General features: G+C 36.4%; 1 protein-coding gene across 1 annotated transcript in view; it reads right to left on the minus strand.

Annotated features, from left to right (window-relative positions):
- FUT8 (fucosyltransferase 8 (alpha (1,6) fucosyltransferase)) overlaps positions 1–14,242 on the minus strand; it is a 60,659-nt gene extending 46,417 nt beyond the window's left edge. The window contains 3 exon segments of the mRNA XM_010160206.1: positions 2,448–2,613; positions 2,748–2,863; positions 14,040–14,242. Coding sequence (XP_010158508.1) covers positions 2,448–2,613; positions 2,748–2,863; positions 14,040–14,242 — 485 coding nt within the window.
- Between the last annotated feature and the right edge of the window lie 4,687 nt (positions 14,243–18,929).

Genomic DNA, 18,929 nt, shown 5'->3' on the forward strand with positions numbered 1-18,929 from the left:
CCTCGGGAGCTGCTGTGCATCCTAAGGGAAAAGGACACCCAAGACAACCGTGATTCAGAGGCCAAAGGATGTGCACAAAAGCAGCTGTGAGTTTTCCTGCAACTCACACAGCAAGACTGGGATTAAATGGAAAGAAGGAGACAACCTGATCTCAAAGGTGAAATAGCAAACATCCTCGGAATCAGAGGCAACCAAGAAAAGTAATTCTGCAATGCAGGGTAATTTTATTGCCCAAAGCCAATGAACCAAGAACACAGGCTGAATATTTTGAAAACATCTTTATATCTGTTCTCTCTTATGCAATTGCATTAAATTTCCAAATTGTAAAAAAAAAATTGTCTGCATTTGATTTTAATAAAAGCTCATTCCTGGCTCCTTGTTTTTAGTTTAAATTAGTTCAATCTTCTTTAAGGACCTCACCATACAGGAAGGTCTACAACAGCACTACTACTAAGAGTCAACAGATTCCAGGACATTCTGCTTTTGGTAACCCTGTCATTCTAAAGAACACTTTCATTCAACAAGAAAATTCTTAATTAAAGAATTCTTAAATAAAGGAAGTTTAATTCTTAAATAAAGGAAAAATAAAAAGGCAGCTGTGATTGCTTGCATCATACCCCAAATTATTCTAGTACCACAGTGGGTTCAGAATTCCACAGTGGGATTAATCTCATAACTTCCAGAAGTTTACAGTGCAGACTTTTATTATTCAATGCAAAGGAGCATGCATTTCTAGTATGGTTTCGTCTCATCCTGAATTACAGAGAGATGTGAGGACAAGGCTGTCAGAAATACAGAAACTTGCAGATTGAGTGTAAAGAATCGATAGTCATTGGTGTAGAAAGGAAAGGAAGAAGAAAAGCATTCATCCTGGGAGGCATGGACATAAAAAACTTCTGGCATTAAGCACACAGCATTCCTCAAGGTTTCACTGTAGCAACTGCCTGATGTGATCCTGGCTATATTAACAGAGCAGTAATGTGTATACACATGATTTTGTTCCTCTGACGCCCATCAGTAAGTCTGGCATTAGACTACTTGCTCTAGTTTTGGCACAGATAGTTTAGAAGGTACATCAAAAATCAATGACCTGAAGTCCAAGAATTCCAAACAGAAATAACTTATCTGAGGAATTAGTATTTCTGAGTGGAGGTAACTATTGAAGCAAACTGCCCAGGGAAGTGGCACCTTCTCCATCTCTGTTGACTGTTTAACTGCAGATCTCAAGTCCTTCGGAAAATTCTGCTTCGGGCAAGCACTACTTATTATTTCAGTCAAACACACATAATTGCTCTCCACAGAGAAATAATTGGATGAAATGTAATGGCCTATTTTATATAGATAATAACTTTTGATAATTGAATAGTCCCTTCTCACTTTAAACTCCATCAATCTGTGACAAACTGGGTTTTGGAACTGTGGAAGATTAAATTACAAAATTTAATGGACTAAATTATTTGCCCACATTAATAATCGCATTCATATTATTTTTAAACTATGTTTCAAGCAATGTTTACATTATGTCCAAAGAACTCAAAATTCTTACTATTTTTTCCTTTTACTACAGTATTATTTTCAAAGACTCCTGCTTTACTACTGTTGTTCACACATGCAGATAGTTTTTAATGAAAGAGATACTTGTTTAAGGTGGTATATTTAGTTAATTAAACGATTTTCCTATGACTGTTTTCTAACAAGACATGAATTGCCACTGCAATCCTGTTGGAAACAGAGTTACAAATAGATTTACAGACAGTTTTTGCTTAATTTTAACACTTCCTGGATTAATTTTGTAGAGTATGAACAAAATTCATACAGAATGTTTTAGTATAATACAAAAGGTACTTGAACAATGGGGAGGCCAGAAAAATCATAAATAACTGAAAATATAAATCCGGCACTTTCTGAAAAACATAATGACAGAGTAATTAAAGGTGACTTCTATCTGAAATATTCTTTTACATTGTAATTTTCAGAATAGCAACTAGTCGTGATAATAAGGTATTACCAATTATTTAAGTAATTCTGATTACATAATAACCCAATGATCAATGTAACTTATATACTAGTATTTATGAAAGGCAAAATCATACACCTTAAAAAATATTTTTAATGTTTTTTAATGCTTTTGTTCTGTGTACAAGTATGCCCATACGCGTGTATATATAGATGCAACTAAAAAGCAACAACTGGCATCCCGGACCCAGGTCTTCTGTTAAAAAAACTGAAAATATGTTGAGTTAAAGGGTCATACTCTAAGCTATAGTGACATAAACTTTATGTCCCACGAAATACAAGTATTGATTATAGGTTCATGCTTCAGATATTATATTGTAGCCCATATAGCACTAATCTATCTTAAGAGGTTTTAAGCAGTGTATCAGTAGATTACTTAACTCAATCTCTAATCTCTACAACATATATACAGATTCAACCAATACAAGTACCTTTCCTGATGACCCAAATCAGACAGAAATTCATCAATGCGTCTTTGCAGTTCACTTCCTTCTAGATTTTTTAACTTCTTCAATTCACTCTGGAGGAAAAACCAAAGTTCCTTAGCCCCATTTTCAATCCTCCTCCTCAATATTTCATGGTCTTTTCCAAGGCCTCCTATTAAAAAAAAAAAAAAAAAGAAAAAAGCATAATGGCATCAGCACCTACAGCTGAATTATTTGTTAAGAAACTAATACATTTGTGATACTGAATAGCAGAATTTGGTTTAGAAAGAAAACTTATCTACCAACCATCTCCCGTCCGCTTCTTATAGTTTTCTATCTGCTCTTTGGCCTTTAAAAGTTGCTCCTCTAAAGCATGTACCTTTCCTGCAGCTGGTCCCTGATCAATGGGACCATCTGGTATCCTAGGACGTGAAAAAAAAGATGTTATATGATTCGTAAATATAATTGTTATTTGATAATTGATTTGCATTAACAATTCACCACTCCTTCCATTTTTTTTTTTCCATACTGTTTTGCTGATAAGCCTTCGTGGCATTTTCTCAAAGCCAAAAGAAATGAAACATATTAACACAAATTAAGATTTTAAAACCTCAAACCCACAGGGTAAAACCAGTGCATAACACAGCTGCAGCACACAGATTCAACCTGGTGTCAAACTGTGCTTTTAAGAGACTTCCATACATTGATAAGACAAATCCTAGCTCTACCTGTGAAAGTATTATTTCCAGCAGCCTAACTCATTTCCTGTGAGGGACTGGAAAACCATGGCCATCTGTTGGACTGACTGGCACACCATCAAAGCCTAATTGAGGGATGTGCCTTCATAAAACTCAAGTTCTGGCTACTTTTTATGTTCACAGATGAAATACATTCTGATCTTGAATGTTGGCCATATATTCTTAGACAACCAGAACTCCATCAGTGAAACTCTACTTTTAAGTCTTCCTGCATATTGGCAAAAAACAATTTCACTGTAATTTCTGGACTCAGAAAAGTTTCCTAGCTTCTTAAATGTACCATCATGATAATATTTTATGACCACTCTGGCATTCCAAACTGCTGGTCACCTAAAACAACACTAGAAACTGTAACATCCACTTGTGAAATCTCTGCTATGTGACCACAGGAGGATTACAAAAATATGTATCCTGAAATCCATGAGCCATAAATCAGCCCTGTGGTTACTACTGAAGCTCCGTCATCATTGTAACTCAAATCCACATTTTGATAAACAGAAATTATTAAAGTATAGAAATAGGATGCTATCTTCAATTTGCCTCACAAATTAAAAATTAGTGCAGGTAAAATAAAAAACCCCTTTCATCTCTAGAGAAATTACACTTCCAGTGCATTGAAGGACTAAAAATTATTCCACCTTTTATAAAACTTCTGTAAGACCTGACCCTGAAAAGGAAAAGAGGAAGCAGATGCGTAGTAAGTCCTGAGAACTCTAAAGAATATGGAATTCTTGCACTACATGAAGATGATTCTTCATTCAGAATGGAGTATGAGCAAAAGAAAGGGATATTCTCCACACACACACACACACAGAGTTTCAAGGTACCATACAGGAAGACCCTTTGCCAGGCAAAAGATGCCTTTAAGCATAGAGAAAACAGTGGTTAGAGCAAGTATCTTCACCTTAAATCAGAAATTACAGCATTTTAAAGATCCTACTGAGATGTCATTAACTTTAAAGTCTCTCTGATCTGGATAATTAAATACCAATAAAAATTTAGGAACTAATGAAAAGTCCATTTTCACTGGAACATTTGAAGGGAATAATTACCTTATGTGAGCATCAGAAAGGTGTATCACACAAAGCATAGCATTTAAGCCCCTTTTTTCAGAGGGGGGTGGGAGAGGTGGAAGACGCTACATAGCCTGACTGAAATTTAGGAAAAAAATTCTGCACTCTTAAAGCTCCCCATTGAAAGCAAATAAAGTAAAATAAATTATTGTAAAATATTTATTTGTGTTTTAAAGCCACCACGGTAAGTAAAAAGGAATTATAAATAACTTCTCATGTATCTGTGGTTTTATGCACTGAGGGAACAAGCATAACAAAACTGAGGAAAATATTCTGATCTTAAACATGTGCACTCCCTAAATGCACTCTCTCTGTATGGACAATACATTTGTGAATTTGTTTCTACAACAAATACACAGTACAATACTATACTGAGATAAGGCAGTGTATTGCCATGTACAAGACAATAGAAAAATTTTTAAAAAGCAGACTGAAGCATATTTAAGATCCTGCACTAGTTTAAAATTACAAGGTTGAAATGTACTTGTGATTTTTCAAGTGGGTATCACAATTTGGATTGTGACAGGACATCTAACTACAAAATTACTAAGGAAAACAGAATGGCTTCTCTTGCATAAGTCACATTCCCTAAAGGCAGAATTTGTGAAGAACATTTAGGTAAAGGGATACAAAATCATAGGAAATCTTTGGACAGCCCACACATCCTCTGAACATAAGGAAAGTCTGTTAAATTAGCCATTACAGCACCTGACACAAGGATGGTTGTGATGGTTGTGATACTTAGGTTGTTAGATAAAAGGAGCTAGGATGGAGGGGGGAAGGGCGGCATTCTCCTAAGCTCGTTGTTTGGAATTTGGAATTACATCATTTTAGGATAAAACTAAAATAACTTATTCTTTTTGCAGTTTTGTCTCTATATCTGTTACTTCATCAGACTCGGTATTTCTGTCTTCCTCACTTTCATCCAGTCTCAAAATTATGGGAAAGGTTTTTCTCTGCAACCAGCACAGCTTCCTGCCCTCTACAAGTACATCAACCGAGGTGGAGATAAGGCAACATTTGAGGGAAAAGTGTTTGAATTAAAATCCTTATCTATACTCATGGCATCATTTATGCAGATAACTTCTAGTGCAGAATATCCTAGGAATAAGGCATACTTATGAATAATAATTCCTGTTTAAAAACAAATACATAATTTTTCATACCAAAGTAAGTCCTGACACCTGACTTGCTCCTTAAAATCTAAGTGAGTTTAAAGTTTATCTAAGCTACGATGATTCTAATTAACAATAAAAGAACATGTCAGTAAGCACCTAGAAAAGAGTATTTTTCACTTATTGCTATGTTAACATTGTAAATTAAGTTATGAATACAAAATAAGCCAAAGTATAATCCACTTGGATGGGTAACCATAATAATATACCAAATACTGGCTTTGTTTTAATAATTTTTCTCAATGCTTCCAAGGTGTCATTTTTGCATGATGTTCCCTGTCATTTCATAGTAACTATAAATGACCTTTTCCATAATGGACTCATATCAAATAAAAATATTACTGTATATCTTTAAACATCAAAAAGATTATGTTGCAGAGAGAGTGCATTTCTGGTTTGTCCATTGTTTAGTAATCCAGCTACACTTAAAGACAGAAAAAAGAATTCTGCTCAGATCGTATCACTGAGGCCATTTTCTCATCACCTTCAGGTAACATACAGGAGCAATGGCAAAGTAGCAATCTCTAATCTGAATCTCTGACGGCAAAAAGAACCACTCAAAAATTAATTGCAGTGACATTCAATTTAGCTGAAATAACTGCCACACTGTGTAAAATACTTGTAAAAAAATTTTGAAATGAAACAAAAAATATCCATTCTAACCTTTTCCTATTTCCAAGGTATTTAAAAGGTTACATTAATTTACCAGCAAAATGAAAAATGTAAGATTTCAGAAGTTCACACTCAAATATTTTCCTCATTCTTTCATTTATCCCTTTTTGAGTTCTTCATATGGAGCTGGAAAGCTTATAAATAACTAAAACCACATTATGATTGGCTTTTCTTCTTTCACTTGTTTTTTCCCCCCAAGAAGAAAATGATGTTTAATTACTAATGAACACTAACACATGCAAACAAACAAAAAGAATATGAGTTGTCACTACGTCCCTCTACAAGAAAACGTCCTCAGTAATGAAGACTGAAAGAAAAGCTACCCACAAAAAAAGAGCAAGCAGCATCCCTTATCAGTTTACATCAGCACAGCCCTGATCAGTGCTGATGTATATCCACTGAAGATGTGCCCCCTCAATTCAGAACTGCACAACAAGCAATAAAAAGAGCAGAGATGCACCCCATACAATGCATGGATTTTCCTCTCTCACACACTGGTCTGTGTAATAGCCTCAGCTTGAAACTTGAGACATGTTATATACATGTAATAGAAAACAATACTTTAAAATAATATTTGAATTTTTATCAATCTGAGGCTACTCTTGTATCCAAATCCCTTTCAGTGCTTACTACAGGCTTACTGGGCTCAGCAACTGCTCAGAGTTATTCACAGAAGTACTTTGATAGATTTACTTATGATTAATTGATCCCGAGTCTGGATTCTATCCCAACCTCAGCATCAACTACATTAAAGCAATTATAGTGCTCTTTCAGAATTAAAATCCTACTTCTCCTTTCTGAAGCTACACTCAGAGCTATGAGAATAATGTCTAGAAATACTGGTGTTTGGGTTGGTTTGATTACATTTTGCCCTTTTCCACTCCTGTTCTACTTTATAAGACATGATCCTATTCAGATAAGAAACAGGTTGTCATATTCACTAAATGAATTGCAGGTTCTACAAAATGTAATATTTAATAGACTCTAGAAAGTAAATATATACAATGTGATGTATTAGTAATATGAACATAATATGAATACATTTAACAAGATGCTTTATTTCCCTGAAGAGAACTCTGAAATTACTGGTTCCTATACTGCCAGGCTTATCTTTTAGGAGTGGATACCACTAATATACAATAAAGGATAAAAATCTGACTAACACCCACTAAGGCACAAACAAGCACACGAATACTACGAACCATTAATGTATTGCAACATTAGTAACTCTAGGACACAGATGAAGGCATACACACAACATTTCCAGTTTCCATTTAAGAAAGTAAGACATTACCAAAGTCGTAAATGTAAGCTCTCTTACTCTTAAAAGCCTTATATCATCTAGATGCAACAATGACAGCCTTTAGCAGTCATATCATAATCCTACTAGTAAATACAGTTTTTAGGTAAAACTACATTACGGGCAAACAACAAACAACATAATGCAGTACTTTGATTTGATTATTACTCCCTATCAATATTCCCTTAAATAACTACAAAAATTTTGTAAAAATTTCTTTTTGCTGCGAGACCAATGACATTTGTAATACATATTCTTGAAAGGGCTCTTCCAATTTTACTGGATTTAGAGTAGTAAAATTATACTCTATAAAAAACCCCTCAGTTTTATTACTATTTTGCACTAATGAGATCTAGGCTGCTTCCAAAATCAACCCAGATTTGCTCACTCAATACTGTTTATAAATATGTAAGCACTACAATAACTCATTGTACCCCAATATTCATGCACATCATTTCTAAAACTCAGGCAATACAAAACATCTTTCATTCCATTTATCTTCTGCATCACTAATATACCTCTGTGCCCCTATAGGTTCTTACAAAGTAAGGTTTTTACAAAGCAACATATTGCCAAAAGAAAAACTACAGTAACTTCTCACCTAAAGCTTTCCAAATGCAACAAAGTGGTGCCTGAGGTCATATCAAGACACCACTTGAAGTCAGAAGTCACCACAAAAGTGTACTCAGTTCCTAAAGGAATATTTTTATTTCAGGCAACTTTCAAAAAGATGTGGCTGTTCCAACCTGCACTATTACAAAGGTATATATCAAAAAAAAAGGTATCTCAAAGTAACCTCACCAAAAATACTTACAAATATATGAACTATTCTTAACCAATATGAGTAATGAAATAAGATAACAGTAATAATTGTAATTGTAGGCATAATAATAGTAAATCAGAAAAACATGACGTAGTTTGTGAAATCAAGCATACAGATGTTGGGGAGGAACCAAAAAAACCCCAACCAACCAACAACGCAAAAAACAGACAGACCTCTTACAGTACTAAAACTTTAATTCTATCGTCATGCATCCTGTGTGAAAAGAAGCAACCAGGGGAAAAATTACAAGATTAAATATGATTTAAGTATCATAAAGCAGAAAAAGGCCAAGCAAGATTTTATAAAGCTTTATCACAGATAAGACATTTGTCGACTGTTGAATGGCTGATTTTGCATGCACATAAGGTGTGTTTTATAAGGCAAGTTTTTGGTTTTCTTTGTTGTTGTCTTTGGGTATGAGGAGCTGCTACATAAATTGGCAGCAAAAGAGCATTCAGATCTCAAAGTGGAAAGATCACTTCTTGTCGTTCAATGCTGACAGTCATGGATGGCTGAATGAAACTAAGCACATCCCAGCTCCTATTTTCAACCATCCCAGGAGACTGACACTTTTATCAGGTGAGAAGGAAGCTGGAGAAGTCACAAGAACCCATTATAACGGGAAAAGCTAGGCACCTGAAATGTATTGCTGTCGTGGTTTGGGCTCAGCCGGCAATGAAGCACCACGCAGCCACTCACTCACTCCTCCCTGCAGTGGGATGGGGAGGAGAAAAATATAAAGGCAGGCTCCGGGGTCTAGACAAAGATGGTGAGGGATGACTCATCAATTGTGGTCATGGGCAAGAAAGACTCAACTTCGGGAAGAAAAATCAATTTAATTAGTTACCAACCAAATCAGAGGAGGACCATGAGACACAAAACCAAAACAGATCTTAAAAACCTTCCCCCTACCCCTCCTTTCTTCTCAGGCTCAGCTTTGCTCCTATTTTCTACACTTCCTCCCCTCCACTGGCACATGGGGACAGGGAATGGGGGTTGTGGTCAGTCCATCACACGTTGTCTCTGCTGCTTCTTCCTCCTCAGGAGAAGGACTTCTCACACTCTTCCCCTGCTCCAGCATAGGGTCCCTTCCACAGGAAACAGTCCCCCATGAATTTCTCCAGTGTGAGTCCTTTCCACCAGCTGCAGTTCTTCATGAACTGCTCCAGCGTGGGTCCCTTCCACGGGGTGCAGTCCTTCAGGAGCAGCCTGCTCCAGCATGGGCTTTGCACAGAGTCACAGGCTTCTTCGGGTGCAGCTGCCTGCTCCAGTGTAGGGTCCCCCGTGGGCTGCAGGGGGGTCTCTGCTCCTCCCTGACCCCCCACGGCTGCAGGGGCACAGCCTACCCTCTCACCACGGGCTGCAGGGGAACTCTGCTCCAGCCCCCCTCCTCTGCTCTGTTCTTCCATGGCCTCAGTATCTTCCATGCTTGTCTCTCTTGCAACCAACTCCTCTCTTCACACTGCTTCCCCTTCCACTGCTGCTTCTCTTTTTTGGTTACCTTTTTGCCCTCTTAAATACATCAATCACAGGTGCACTGACTGGCTTGGCCGTGGCCAGAGGCAGGTCCGCCTGGGAGCTGAAGGAGCTTCTAGCAGCTTCTCACAGGAGCCACCCCTGTGGCCCCTCCCCCACTAACAAAACCCTGCTACACAAACCAACGCAATAGTATGGAAATGTATTTTATGATATAACTGAGGTTCTGGAGTAATTGAAGATGAAATAAAAGTTCTCTCTAACTTGAAAGTGGAAATTCTTACAACAACTTATACATGTATTAAACTACTAAATTCTTGTAACCATACCTGCTTTCTGTCCCTTCCTCCCTGCCCTAACTAGCTGTTATTAATGGCACAGCTATATATTATGGTAATTTTCTAGCATTTATGAAGCTTTTTTTTCCCCACTAAGACAAATACTGTTAACTTGGAGATTTTTACCATCCAAAAGTTCTAGTAATTATGTCAAAATACTTTAAGCACTATAATTAATCAGATGGTTGTTTATTGTCAGAATTTTCCAGGTAGGCACTCTCATCTTGTTTCAACTCCTCCCAAAGTAACCTTAAATTAAGAGATATTAAGGGAATATACTTAAATTCATGCATTAGCTTAACCCTTTTGTACGCCATAGTATATTCTGTATCTTCACCACAAAAAGTGTGCTTCTTTTCTGTTGGAATATAAACACCACTCTAGTTCTCTAAATATGAAAACCTTGGTGGAGACGGGCAGCAAAAACCAAGTTTTTACCTCAGTGTAACAAAATCCAGCTTGGCAAGAGGGTATACCTTTACAAGCTACACTGATGTAAAGACTGATGTCTTAACCACTCAGATTTCACAGCCAGTATCATTAGAGTTTTCAGTACAAAACCAAATATTCTAGCACTTAAATCATATTCAAATAATAGTTGCAGCCTTTCTGCCTTTGATCAGTAAAGCCCAAAACAAATCATGTCTTCATTTTAAGATGTTAACTGCAGCAAGTAATCATTGCTGTCTAATTCTAATTCAATTCCTGAAGGAAAGAGGTGTTTTGTTTCTTTAATATCTGTTCATAGCAGCAGTGATCTCTTCCAAGACACAGATAGTGAATCCATGGACTGTTGGCTACTGCCTCATGTTAAATAGCCATATTGCTATAAAACTGTAAATGGGACTATTTTAAAGCTAACAGTTAATTTTAAGACCACTTGTTCTATCTGGCAAACAAAGAAATGAGGCACTGAAATTCTGTATCACATTTATGATTTTATACTTTAACGATGCAAGTTGATCAGGGTATTTCTCAAACGTATTTGTGAAGATTCTACTAAAACACTATCCTGTGTTTTGCTCAATGAAAATAATGAAAAGTCTCTATGTTGTGATACATGACTTCCCTCAAATCTAGTACTTCAGCAATGTCAGATCAAACCCAGCAAAATCTACGCCTGAATATCTTCCAGTCCCCAGCTGGGTTATTTCTGGTCAGCACTAGTTACTGAACCTGGAGATGTGTTGCTGTTCAAATTGACATTTAAAGTCATTTCAGGCTTTCTCATGCAAGTTTCGCATTCTCCTGCAGTTACATACAACCACTTTGAAGAAAGGATGCACAAATATTTTTCAGCAACATATTCACACAAAAGAAGCTGAACACAGTCCAGATAACACTGTTTTGGATCACCTAATCTAATTCTAGAAACGTGTAGCAATTAAATGAAGAACAGAATCCAGGGCTGCATCAGAAGAAGTGTGACCAGCAGATTGAGGGAGGCGATTCTCCCCTTCTACCCAGCTCTCATGAGACTCCACGTGTAGTACTGAATCCAGCTAAAGAGCCCCCAGCATAAGAAGGGTATCGACCAGTTGGAGCGAGTCCAGAGGAAGCCATGAAGATGCTCAGAGGGCTGGAGCCCCTCTGCTATGGGGACAGGCTGAGAGAGTTGGGCTTGTTCAGCCTGGAGAAGAGAAGGCTCTGGAGAGACCTTATAGCACCTTCCAGTACCTGAAGTGGGCTGGAAAAAAGCTGTGGGGGGACTTTTTACAGGGGTCTGTAGTGACAGGACAAGGGGTAACAGGTTTAAACTGAAAGAGCATGGATTTAGATTAGATACAAAGAAGAAATTCTTCATGGAGAGAGTGGTGAGGCACTGGATCAGGTTGGCCAGAGAAGCTGTGGATGCCCCATCCCTGGAGGTGTTCAAGGCCAGGCTGGCTGAGGCTTAGAGCAGCCTGGTGTAGTGGAAGGTGTCCCTGCCCGTGGCAGGGGGATTGGAACTAGATGATCTTTAAGGCCCCTTCCAACCCAAACCATTCTCTGATTTTACAATTCTATGGTAGAGAATGAATGCTGGAATGTTCTATTCTAACATGTTTATATTAGAACTAATGTTTTAACTTTATAAATCCTGTAGAATTATAAACAGCATAAACTGTTATTTAAAACTTGGCTACTGAAAATGTAATATTTGTTGGAATATACACAGCTCAGGGAAACAGAGAAAGGTGTTCAGAAAAATCATTACTGTCTAAAATATAGCTTATCCTGTATCTATGCATGCCCTGTATGCACTGCCTCCTCCTTGACATGCCATGTACCCTGTCATCAGTAAAATCAAGAACATTTACTATCTTCTAGTCACTGTGTAATTTGAACTAGTCATATTTCAATGTCTGTGCAAGACACCACATTATCATTTATTCAAGCCTGCCAAACATGGGGGGCTGGAAGCATGGAGGTTGGTAATCTTTACATTCAAGGCCAAGTATTTCCCCCATCTGAGGGAAGAAACCCCAGGGTTGACTATTACTGTCTCATACTAAAGGAATTTAAAGATATTGTATTTATTCAAATATAGGATCTTGCTTAACTTTCTCCATGGCAACATACTCTAGATCATTTTGCCGACAAAAACATAATAAACTTCTTGCCAATGCTGTTATAATATACGAATAAACTGAGTTTAGAAAACAGCAGCCAACTCAGCCATTCATGGTCATATTACTCAAGGTGAAGATTATCTTAGCTTAGTGTACAGAGCATTTGGGTCAGCAGCATTTCTCCACCTGTGCAGCACCACACAAATGCCAAGGTACTTCTTCAGGGCTGACGCATTCAAAATTAAGACATTTGTTTTTCAGAACACCAAGCCTAAGCAAAGAAGCCTTGTCAGCATGCAGACATATCTACTGTACCTTCCAGAAACCAGGAACAGAGTGCAATGAAAGGAAATTTCAGTAAGGCAAAGAAGTGTACCCAGCCTACCAGTACAAGAACCACCCAAAAGACATGATGAAGACTCAACTGCCTGTGCTCCTTGCTCTCCATGTTCAACACAGCTGAACCTAGCCAGACCACTTCTACACAGGTCCTGGTGTTACTGAGTATGTGGTTGTGAAAGAGACAGTAAGTGAATTCAGCTCACTTAGGGGTGTTAAAAGTAAACATCATTCTGCCATTCTGTAAAATCTTTTGTTTTACTTGCTCTTCTCTAGCTTCCTAAAACATATTTAGCCTCTAAACTTGTCCCCATGATCCATCAGGACTTTTAGGTTGTGTGTGGTGATGTCCACATACTCAGGTCCAATCTGCCTCTGGCATCACATCCTGCCTAAGAAACTCTTCCTTGCAAGTTCTTAGGAAAGGATATACCAGAAGTCTATGTTAAAAGCTGTCTGTCTGAAAAGCTGAAAGAAAACACTTTCAACTGTAATTGTACTCACCTATACTGTAACAAGTAATTATAACAAGGGAGATCATGCTACTATTTTACAAGTACTGCTACATGTTTAGCAGCAAGGCAAGAAAAAAACCCACAACTTAGTTAAAAGAATTCACATAATGCAGCAGTCTACTCCAGCTCATCTTCAGCAAGTCCGCTTTGTCTTCAACAAGTTGCACTAATATTTTCAGGACTGTGAAAAACAAGCTCCTCCAGTTACTGCACGCAGAAGCGTAAAAAAAGTCACTAGCTGTTCTAATCAGTTTGAGCATCATAATAATTGCACTTATTTGAAGTTGGCAGTGAGGAGTTAATCACCTACAGAACTCTGTTATAGTGACAGTATCATGTGGAAACCATTAAATAATGACTATTAAATCATAACTATATTAGAACAAAACTAAATGTATGTTACTTTTTAATGTTTTTGCAATATATTTTCAGTTAGTGATAGAGCTGATTAAAACACTTCTCTATACTTCTAAATGTTAAACATGATTTTACAAAAAAAAAAAAATAACTGCCGATTTGATTTTTGAGATTTCATATAACTGTTTTCTGAAAAGTTTTAATTATTTTTAGATCCTACCTGAGAGATTCTGCCATCCGCCTTAAGTCTTCATTTTGTTGCTTTAAACGTTCAAGTTTAGCAAGTATCTTAGATAATTCCCGACTAGAGTGATCTGGATGTTCACTGTCTCGTACCAGGTGTCCACCAATATAAAAGAGTAAAGTTCCCCAAGCAAAGAGGATGAGCATAATCCAACGCCAGGAACCAGTCCATGGCCGCATTTTCAGAAGTTCAATTCACTCCAGAACTGCTTCTGCTCACAGAATAACAAACATTTTAAGTCCTTAGCCTGTACAAAAGTGGGCAATTTCAGTTCATCTGCTTCACCACATGGTACCAGAGAAAAAGTATTCTCAGTGTGTATCTTACTGCAACTCCTTAGAGAAGATCCTTATGGGACTGTACATAGAAAGCATTAATATCGCATCATTGTTGGTTTATATTCTGTGAAAAGAATAAAAAAAATCTGAAATTATAATTCTGATATAGAACAATATATTGCATTGCAATTAAACTAAATGTATTGTCATTAAAAGTCAGGACTGATGATAGACAATGTTACTACTTTCTAGCAAGGAAAAAAAGAAAAAAGCTTTTAACTTTCCACAACACTATGCTGAGCTCCAGACTGAAGCCCATAAATAGTATGCAATTAAATCTGGGTTTGCAAAGGCCATAAGAAACACTGCTTTTTATAAAAGAAATATTTAGCAATTCGTGTGTCATTTCACACATCAAAATAGGTCAAAAACCATTCTGTGGTAAACTTAGTCTCCTTTACGATTAACAAAGAGCTTTTATCCAATTACAAATTCACATTCCTTTTTTCCCTTTTATGAACTCTCTTCTCTATTTTTATCATGGCTCCTACTCTGTAATAGAAAAGTGATTGCCATTCTAACAATATATTCTACTATTTGCAAGTAGACTGGCCTGCTAGGAGCAGTAATACCAATTAAGCAAATTGCAAGCACTGTGAAGAGTGTACGTACTAATTTCTGAACAAACCATCTATTGTATATCTTACTCCTAAATTTAGAGCAGCCTTTGAAATGCACATCTAAAATCAAATCCAAAATTTCATTTTGTGCTTAAAATAGCAAGACAACACTACTCTCTTTACCCTAAAACAGATAAGAAGGAAAACTGAGCATTTAAGAGACAGAAAAGAGGGAGATTTCAAGCAGAACCTTTGTGGTAGTACTATACTCACACATTTGAAAATCGGGCATGAATTTAGAAAGCTTTTTTCTTAGAAATATTTTAATTCTGTTTTAAAACTATCAAACCCATTTTGATGGGTGTTATTATTAAAACTATAAAAATGCAACACATGCTCTAAAATAAATTCTGTCTCTCATCTAAAAACACAGCACCATTTTAAAAAAATGCAAAATCACCTCAACTCATTTTCTACCTGGCAAAACATTATTCAGTAACTATAAAAAGCTTATCATTATACCTAGAACAGAATCTAAGATTTAACTGATCAGCACGTCCAAAATCTTCTCAAGTACTTCTCAACTCTCTTCCTCTTTCTCTGCAACGTAACATTTCTATCTTTTGTAAAGGCACATGTATGCAGTTTACTCAGTTTCCAAAATAATCTATATTACCAATTCTTATATCCATAAATCTACCAAGTTTTCTCTCAAATGCTATCCACACCCACCTTCTCCAATTTTTTTCTTTTTTGTTTAATCCTTCTTTCACCTTAACTTCTTAATTTCATTTAGGTTTTTTACTCTGTTCCAACTCATTCCATATTTAGAGAAAAGACTTCCCAACTTGCAATAACTTCCAAACTCACTTAGCCAGGTAGATATGGCTGGAGGACGCACTTCCAGATAAAAAAATTCTAACATACTATTAAAAATGCTGAAAATATTTCTCTAGGTATTTTGCAGAATGGTTTTGATTTGTATATTTTTGAAAGAGGCAGAAAAAAAATCTTCTTAGGACTAGTAAGATGGTACACAAGATAAACTTTGAAAACTGTATATTATTAATGAAACAGAAAACACGGAAAAGCCTGAGAGAGCTTCTCCATCTAACGTACCTGTGACAAGGTGAGTTATAAACAGCTATCTTTGTTTATACCTGTCAAAGATGAGTTTTCTTTCAAAGTAATAACAGAATTCTACATGTCATTTTCCACAGAACTTTAAGAAAGCTTTCTATAGCTTTTGCTTTAGCTTGGCAGAAGTGCAGAACTGCCTTCAGGAAGATAGCAGTTTCTTTAACAATCTTTACAGATAACAGCACAAGGGAAAAAGAACCCACATTACATAAAACAGAATAAGCCATGCCCAACCCAAAGAGGATTATTTCTATAAGCAAAGCAAGCCTAGTTAACTACAGGAATGATTGCACCCTGATAGACTGAAGTTTAAGTGTGAAAGTGTATACTTAAATTTATACTACCAATCACCCAGAAAATGGTTGATTCTGACTGCACTACACTAAGTGAAATCACAAATTCTGTGAAGGCAGAGGAAAGAAAAAAATAATAGGAGAATTCAAATATTCCTCACTATTTAGGTAAATACTATGCTGGGAACTGTGATGAGAATAAGCACATGCTACAGATATCATAAAATTACTGCTTAAGAACAAAGCTACTGTGAAAAACGCTTGACTTAATCATAAGCAGTTTGCAGATCTTGGATCAGAACATTTCTGCTGAAGGACTGCTTTGTAACAGTCTGCATATTATACTGGACATGATATCCTAGGAGCAACAAAGCAAAAAAAATGACTACAGCTGTAATTAATTTCAAGAAGAGGAGCTGTTTTAAGAGAAGTTGACTCCATGCCACCTGGAAAGATATCATGGTCTTAATTAAAACAGCAGGTAAACGTGACTACTATAATTAGCAAAGAAAGTCTGCTTTTAAATACCCACAATCATGATCAAATTATTACACAGGTAAGACTGCAAATTCTGATATGCTAAAAATATTAAAATTAATACTAAACCTTTTATCCAAAGATAGCTTACTAAAGACTTTAGGGTCAACCATCAACCAGAGTGTGTAAGAATTGTTTAGAGTACTTTGCAAAGAAAATACTGACTTTTTTTCAATTTTTGTTTACAACAAAGCCTCCCAAATCATGTAGCTGCTTTATAAAGAGGAAGTGTTGATCTGTATCAAACAGCAGTGTTAGAAGAACAGGCTCTGAAACAAATCTACAAATTAATATAAACAAGTCATGAGGAACAGATTATATAACAGTTCTAAAGAAGTTCAAGAAGGCAATAGTTTAATTATTAACAGCAGTATGTAACTTCTCACTTATAATCACCTTGTAGCAAAGGAATGGAAAATGAAAAGAGTAAACCAAATACTTTGCAAGGGCTACAGCAGGGATCCTGGCAACTGCAGGGCAGAGAAAAAACAACATTCATGTCAGGCAAACTGGCAGAAATAATAATAGGATGAAATAGAGGTGCAGACATAAGGATGAATGTAATCAAAATAAAAGTGTACTAGCAAGACTTCTGGAAGGAGAAATTCTGCCTCATACATTTATTAAAGTTCTCCTGAAGAGGAAAACAAGGACCAGGCAAGAGAGAACAAGTTCTAATTGTATGCAGCTGGTCAGTGTGGATTTCCAAATGGCATTCCACAAGGTCCTCAGAATGTTTCAAAGAAACTAAGCTGCATGGAAGAAGAAAGTTAATCATATGAGTCACCACCTTGTTAAAAGAGAAGAAAATTAGCGTAAGACTAGGCGATCAATTTCTAAGTGGAAAGAATGATGAGGGACCTCGTTGGGACTTGTGGTAAAGTCCAAATAGTTTTAAGATATTCATAAGTGACTTGGAAAACAAGGTGGAAAGTGAGGTAATGAAGTCTGCACCTATAGCACACTAGCTGACAGCAGTGAACTGAAGGACATCAAAACACTGTTTAATGAAGAAATAAAATGAAAGATGAAAAATCACTTTATATCATTGTGTAGAGTTGTGTATAGAAGACCTTTGAATCATTATCCATCAGGAATGGACTTTAGCTGTAATAGGGGATTCTATAAAATATCAGCTCAGCATTGGCCAAAAAGCAACCAAGTCCTCACCAGCCCACACACCCAAGGACCCTCCTCCCACCACCCCTCCACAAAAAAAAAAAAACAAACAAACAAAAAAAAAAAAACCCACAAAAAAACAACAGAAATCATTATCTTTATGTCACAATCTCAAAAATTAGCAGAGAATGACTCTCAGTAATAAACAGTAGCGAAACAGATTAGTAGAAAGGTCAACTCAGGAATTAACCTTGCAAATCTATGAAAGTCATTAATGGTATAGGAAAGTAAACAGGATATAATTGCTGTTACTTCTGGTACTAGGGCATAGAGTAAAACTTTCTGCTTTGAACAGATTTGAAAAAAAGAAGGTATTTCTCAAGATGCGCAATTCCAGCATGAAACTTAATTTGTTCTAACACTGTAGGTGTTACAAGTTTGTATTTCAAAGGCCATTAGACCATTTCAAGGAAGATTTCAATTCATCAAAGCCTACCCAAAAAGATACCACCCAATACTTTCTGAATCTCAAGCCCCTTATTGTTGGAACCTGGAGAATATACCAGGTACTATCACCACAGTATCCTGGTCCTTGCAGTATTTCCTAGACATCCAGTACTAGCCGTTCTCAGAGAAACAGCAGGCTACATAAGCCTTTGATTGGCTATGGTGTGGCAACTTCTAAAACAATATCTAAAATATTAAAAAATAATTATTTTAAATGTTATTAAAGGTTTTGCATTATCAAACACAAGTAGACCACATTTTAAAAGGGCTAACTATCCTACAATAACTTTATAAAAACAAATTTTAGAATTCATTACAATAAAAAAGTTATTTCTTAAGTGTTCAGTTTAAAAGCATAAATAGAAACTCAGA

The sequence above is a fragment of the Eurypyga helias genome, unplaced genomic scaffold, assembly GCF_000690775.1.
Source record: "Eurypyga helias isolate BGI_N326 unplaced genomic scaffold, ASM69077v1 scaffold6891, whole genome shotgun sequence".
Taxonomy (NCBI): Eukaryota; Metazoa; Chordata; class Aves; order Eurypygiformes; family Eurypygidae; genus Eurypyga; species Eurypyga helias.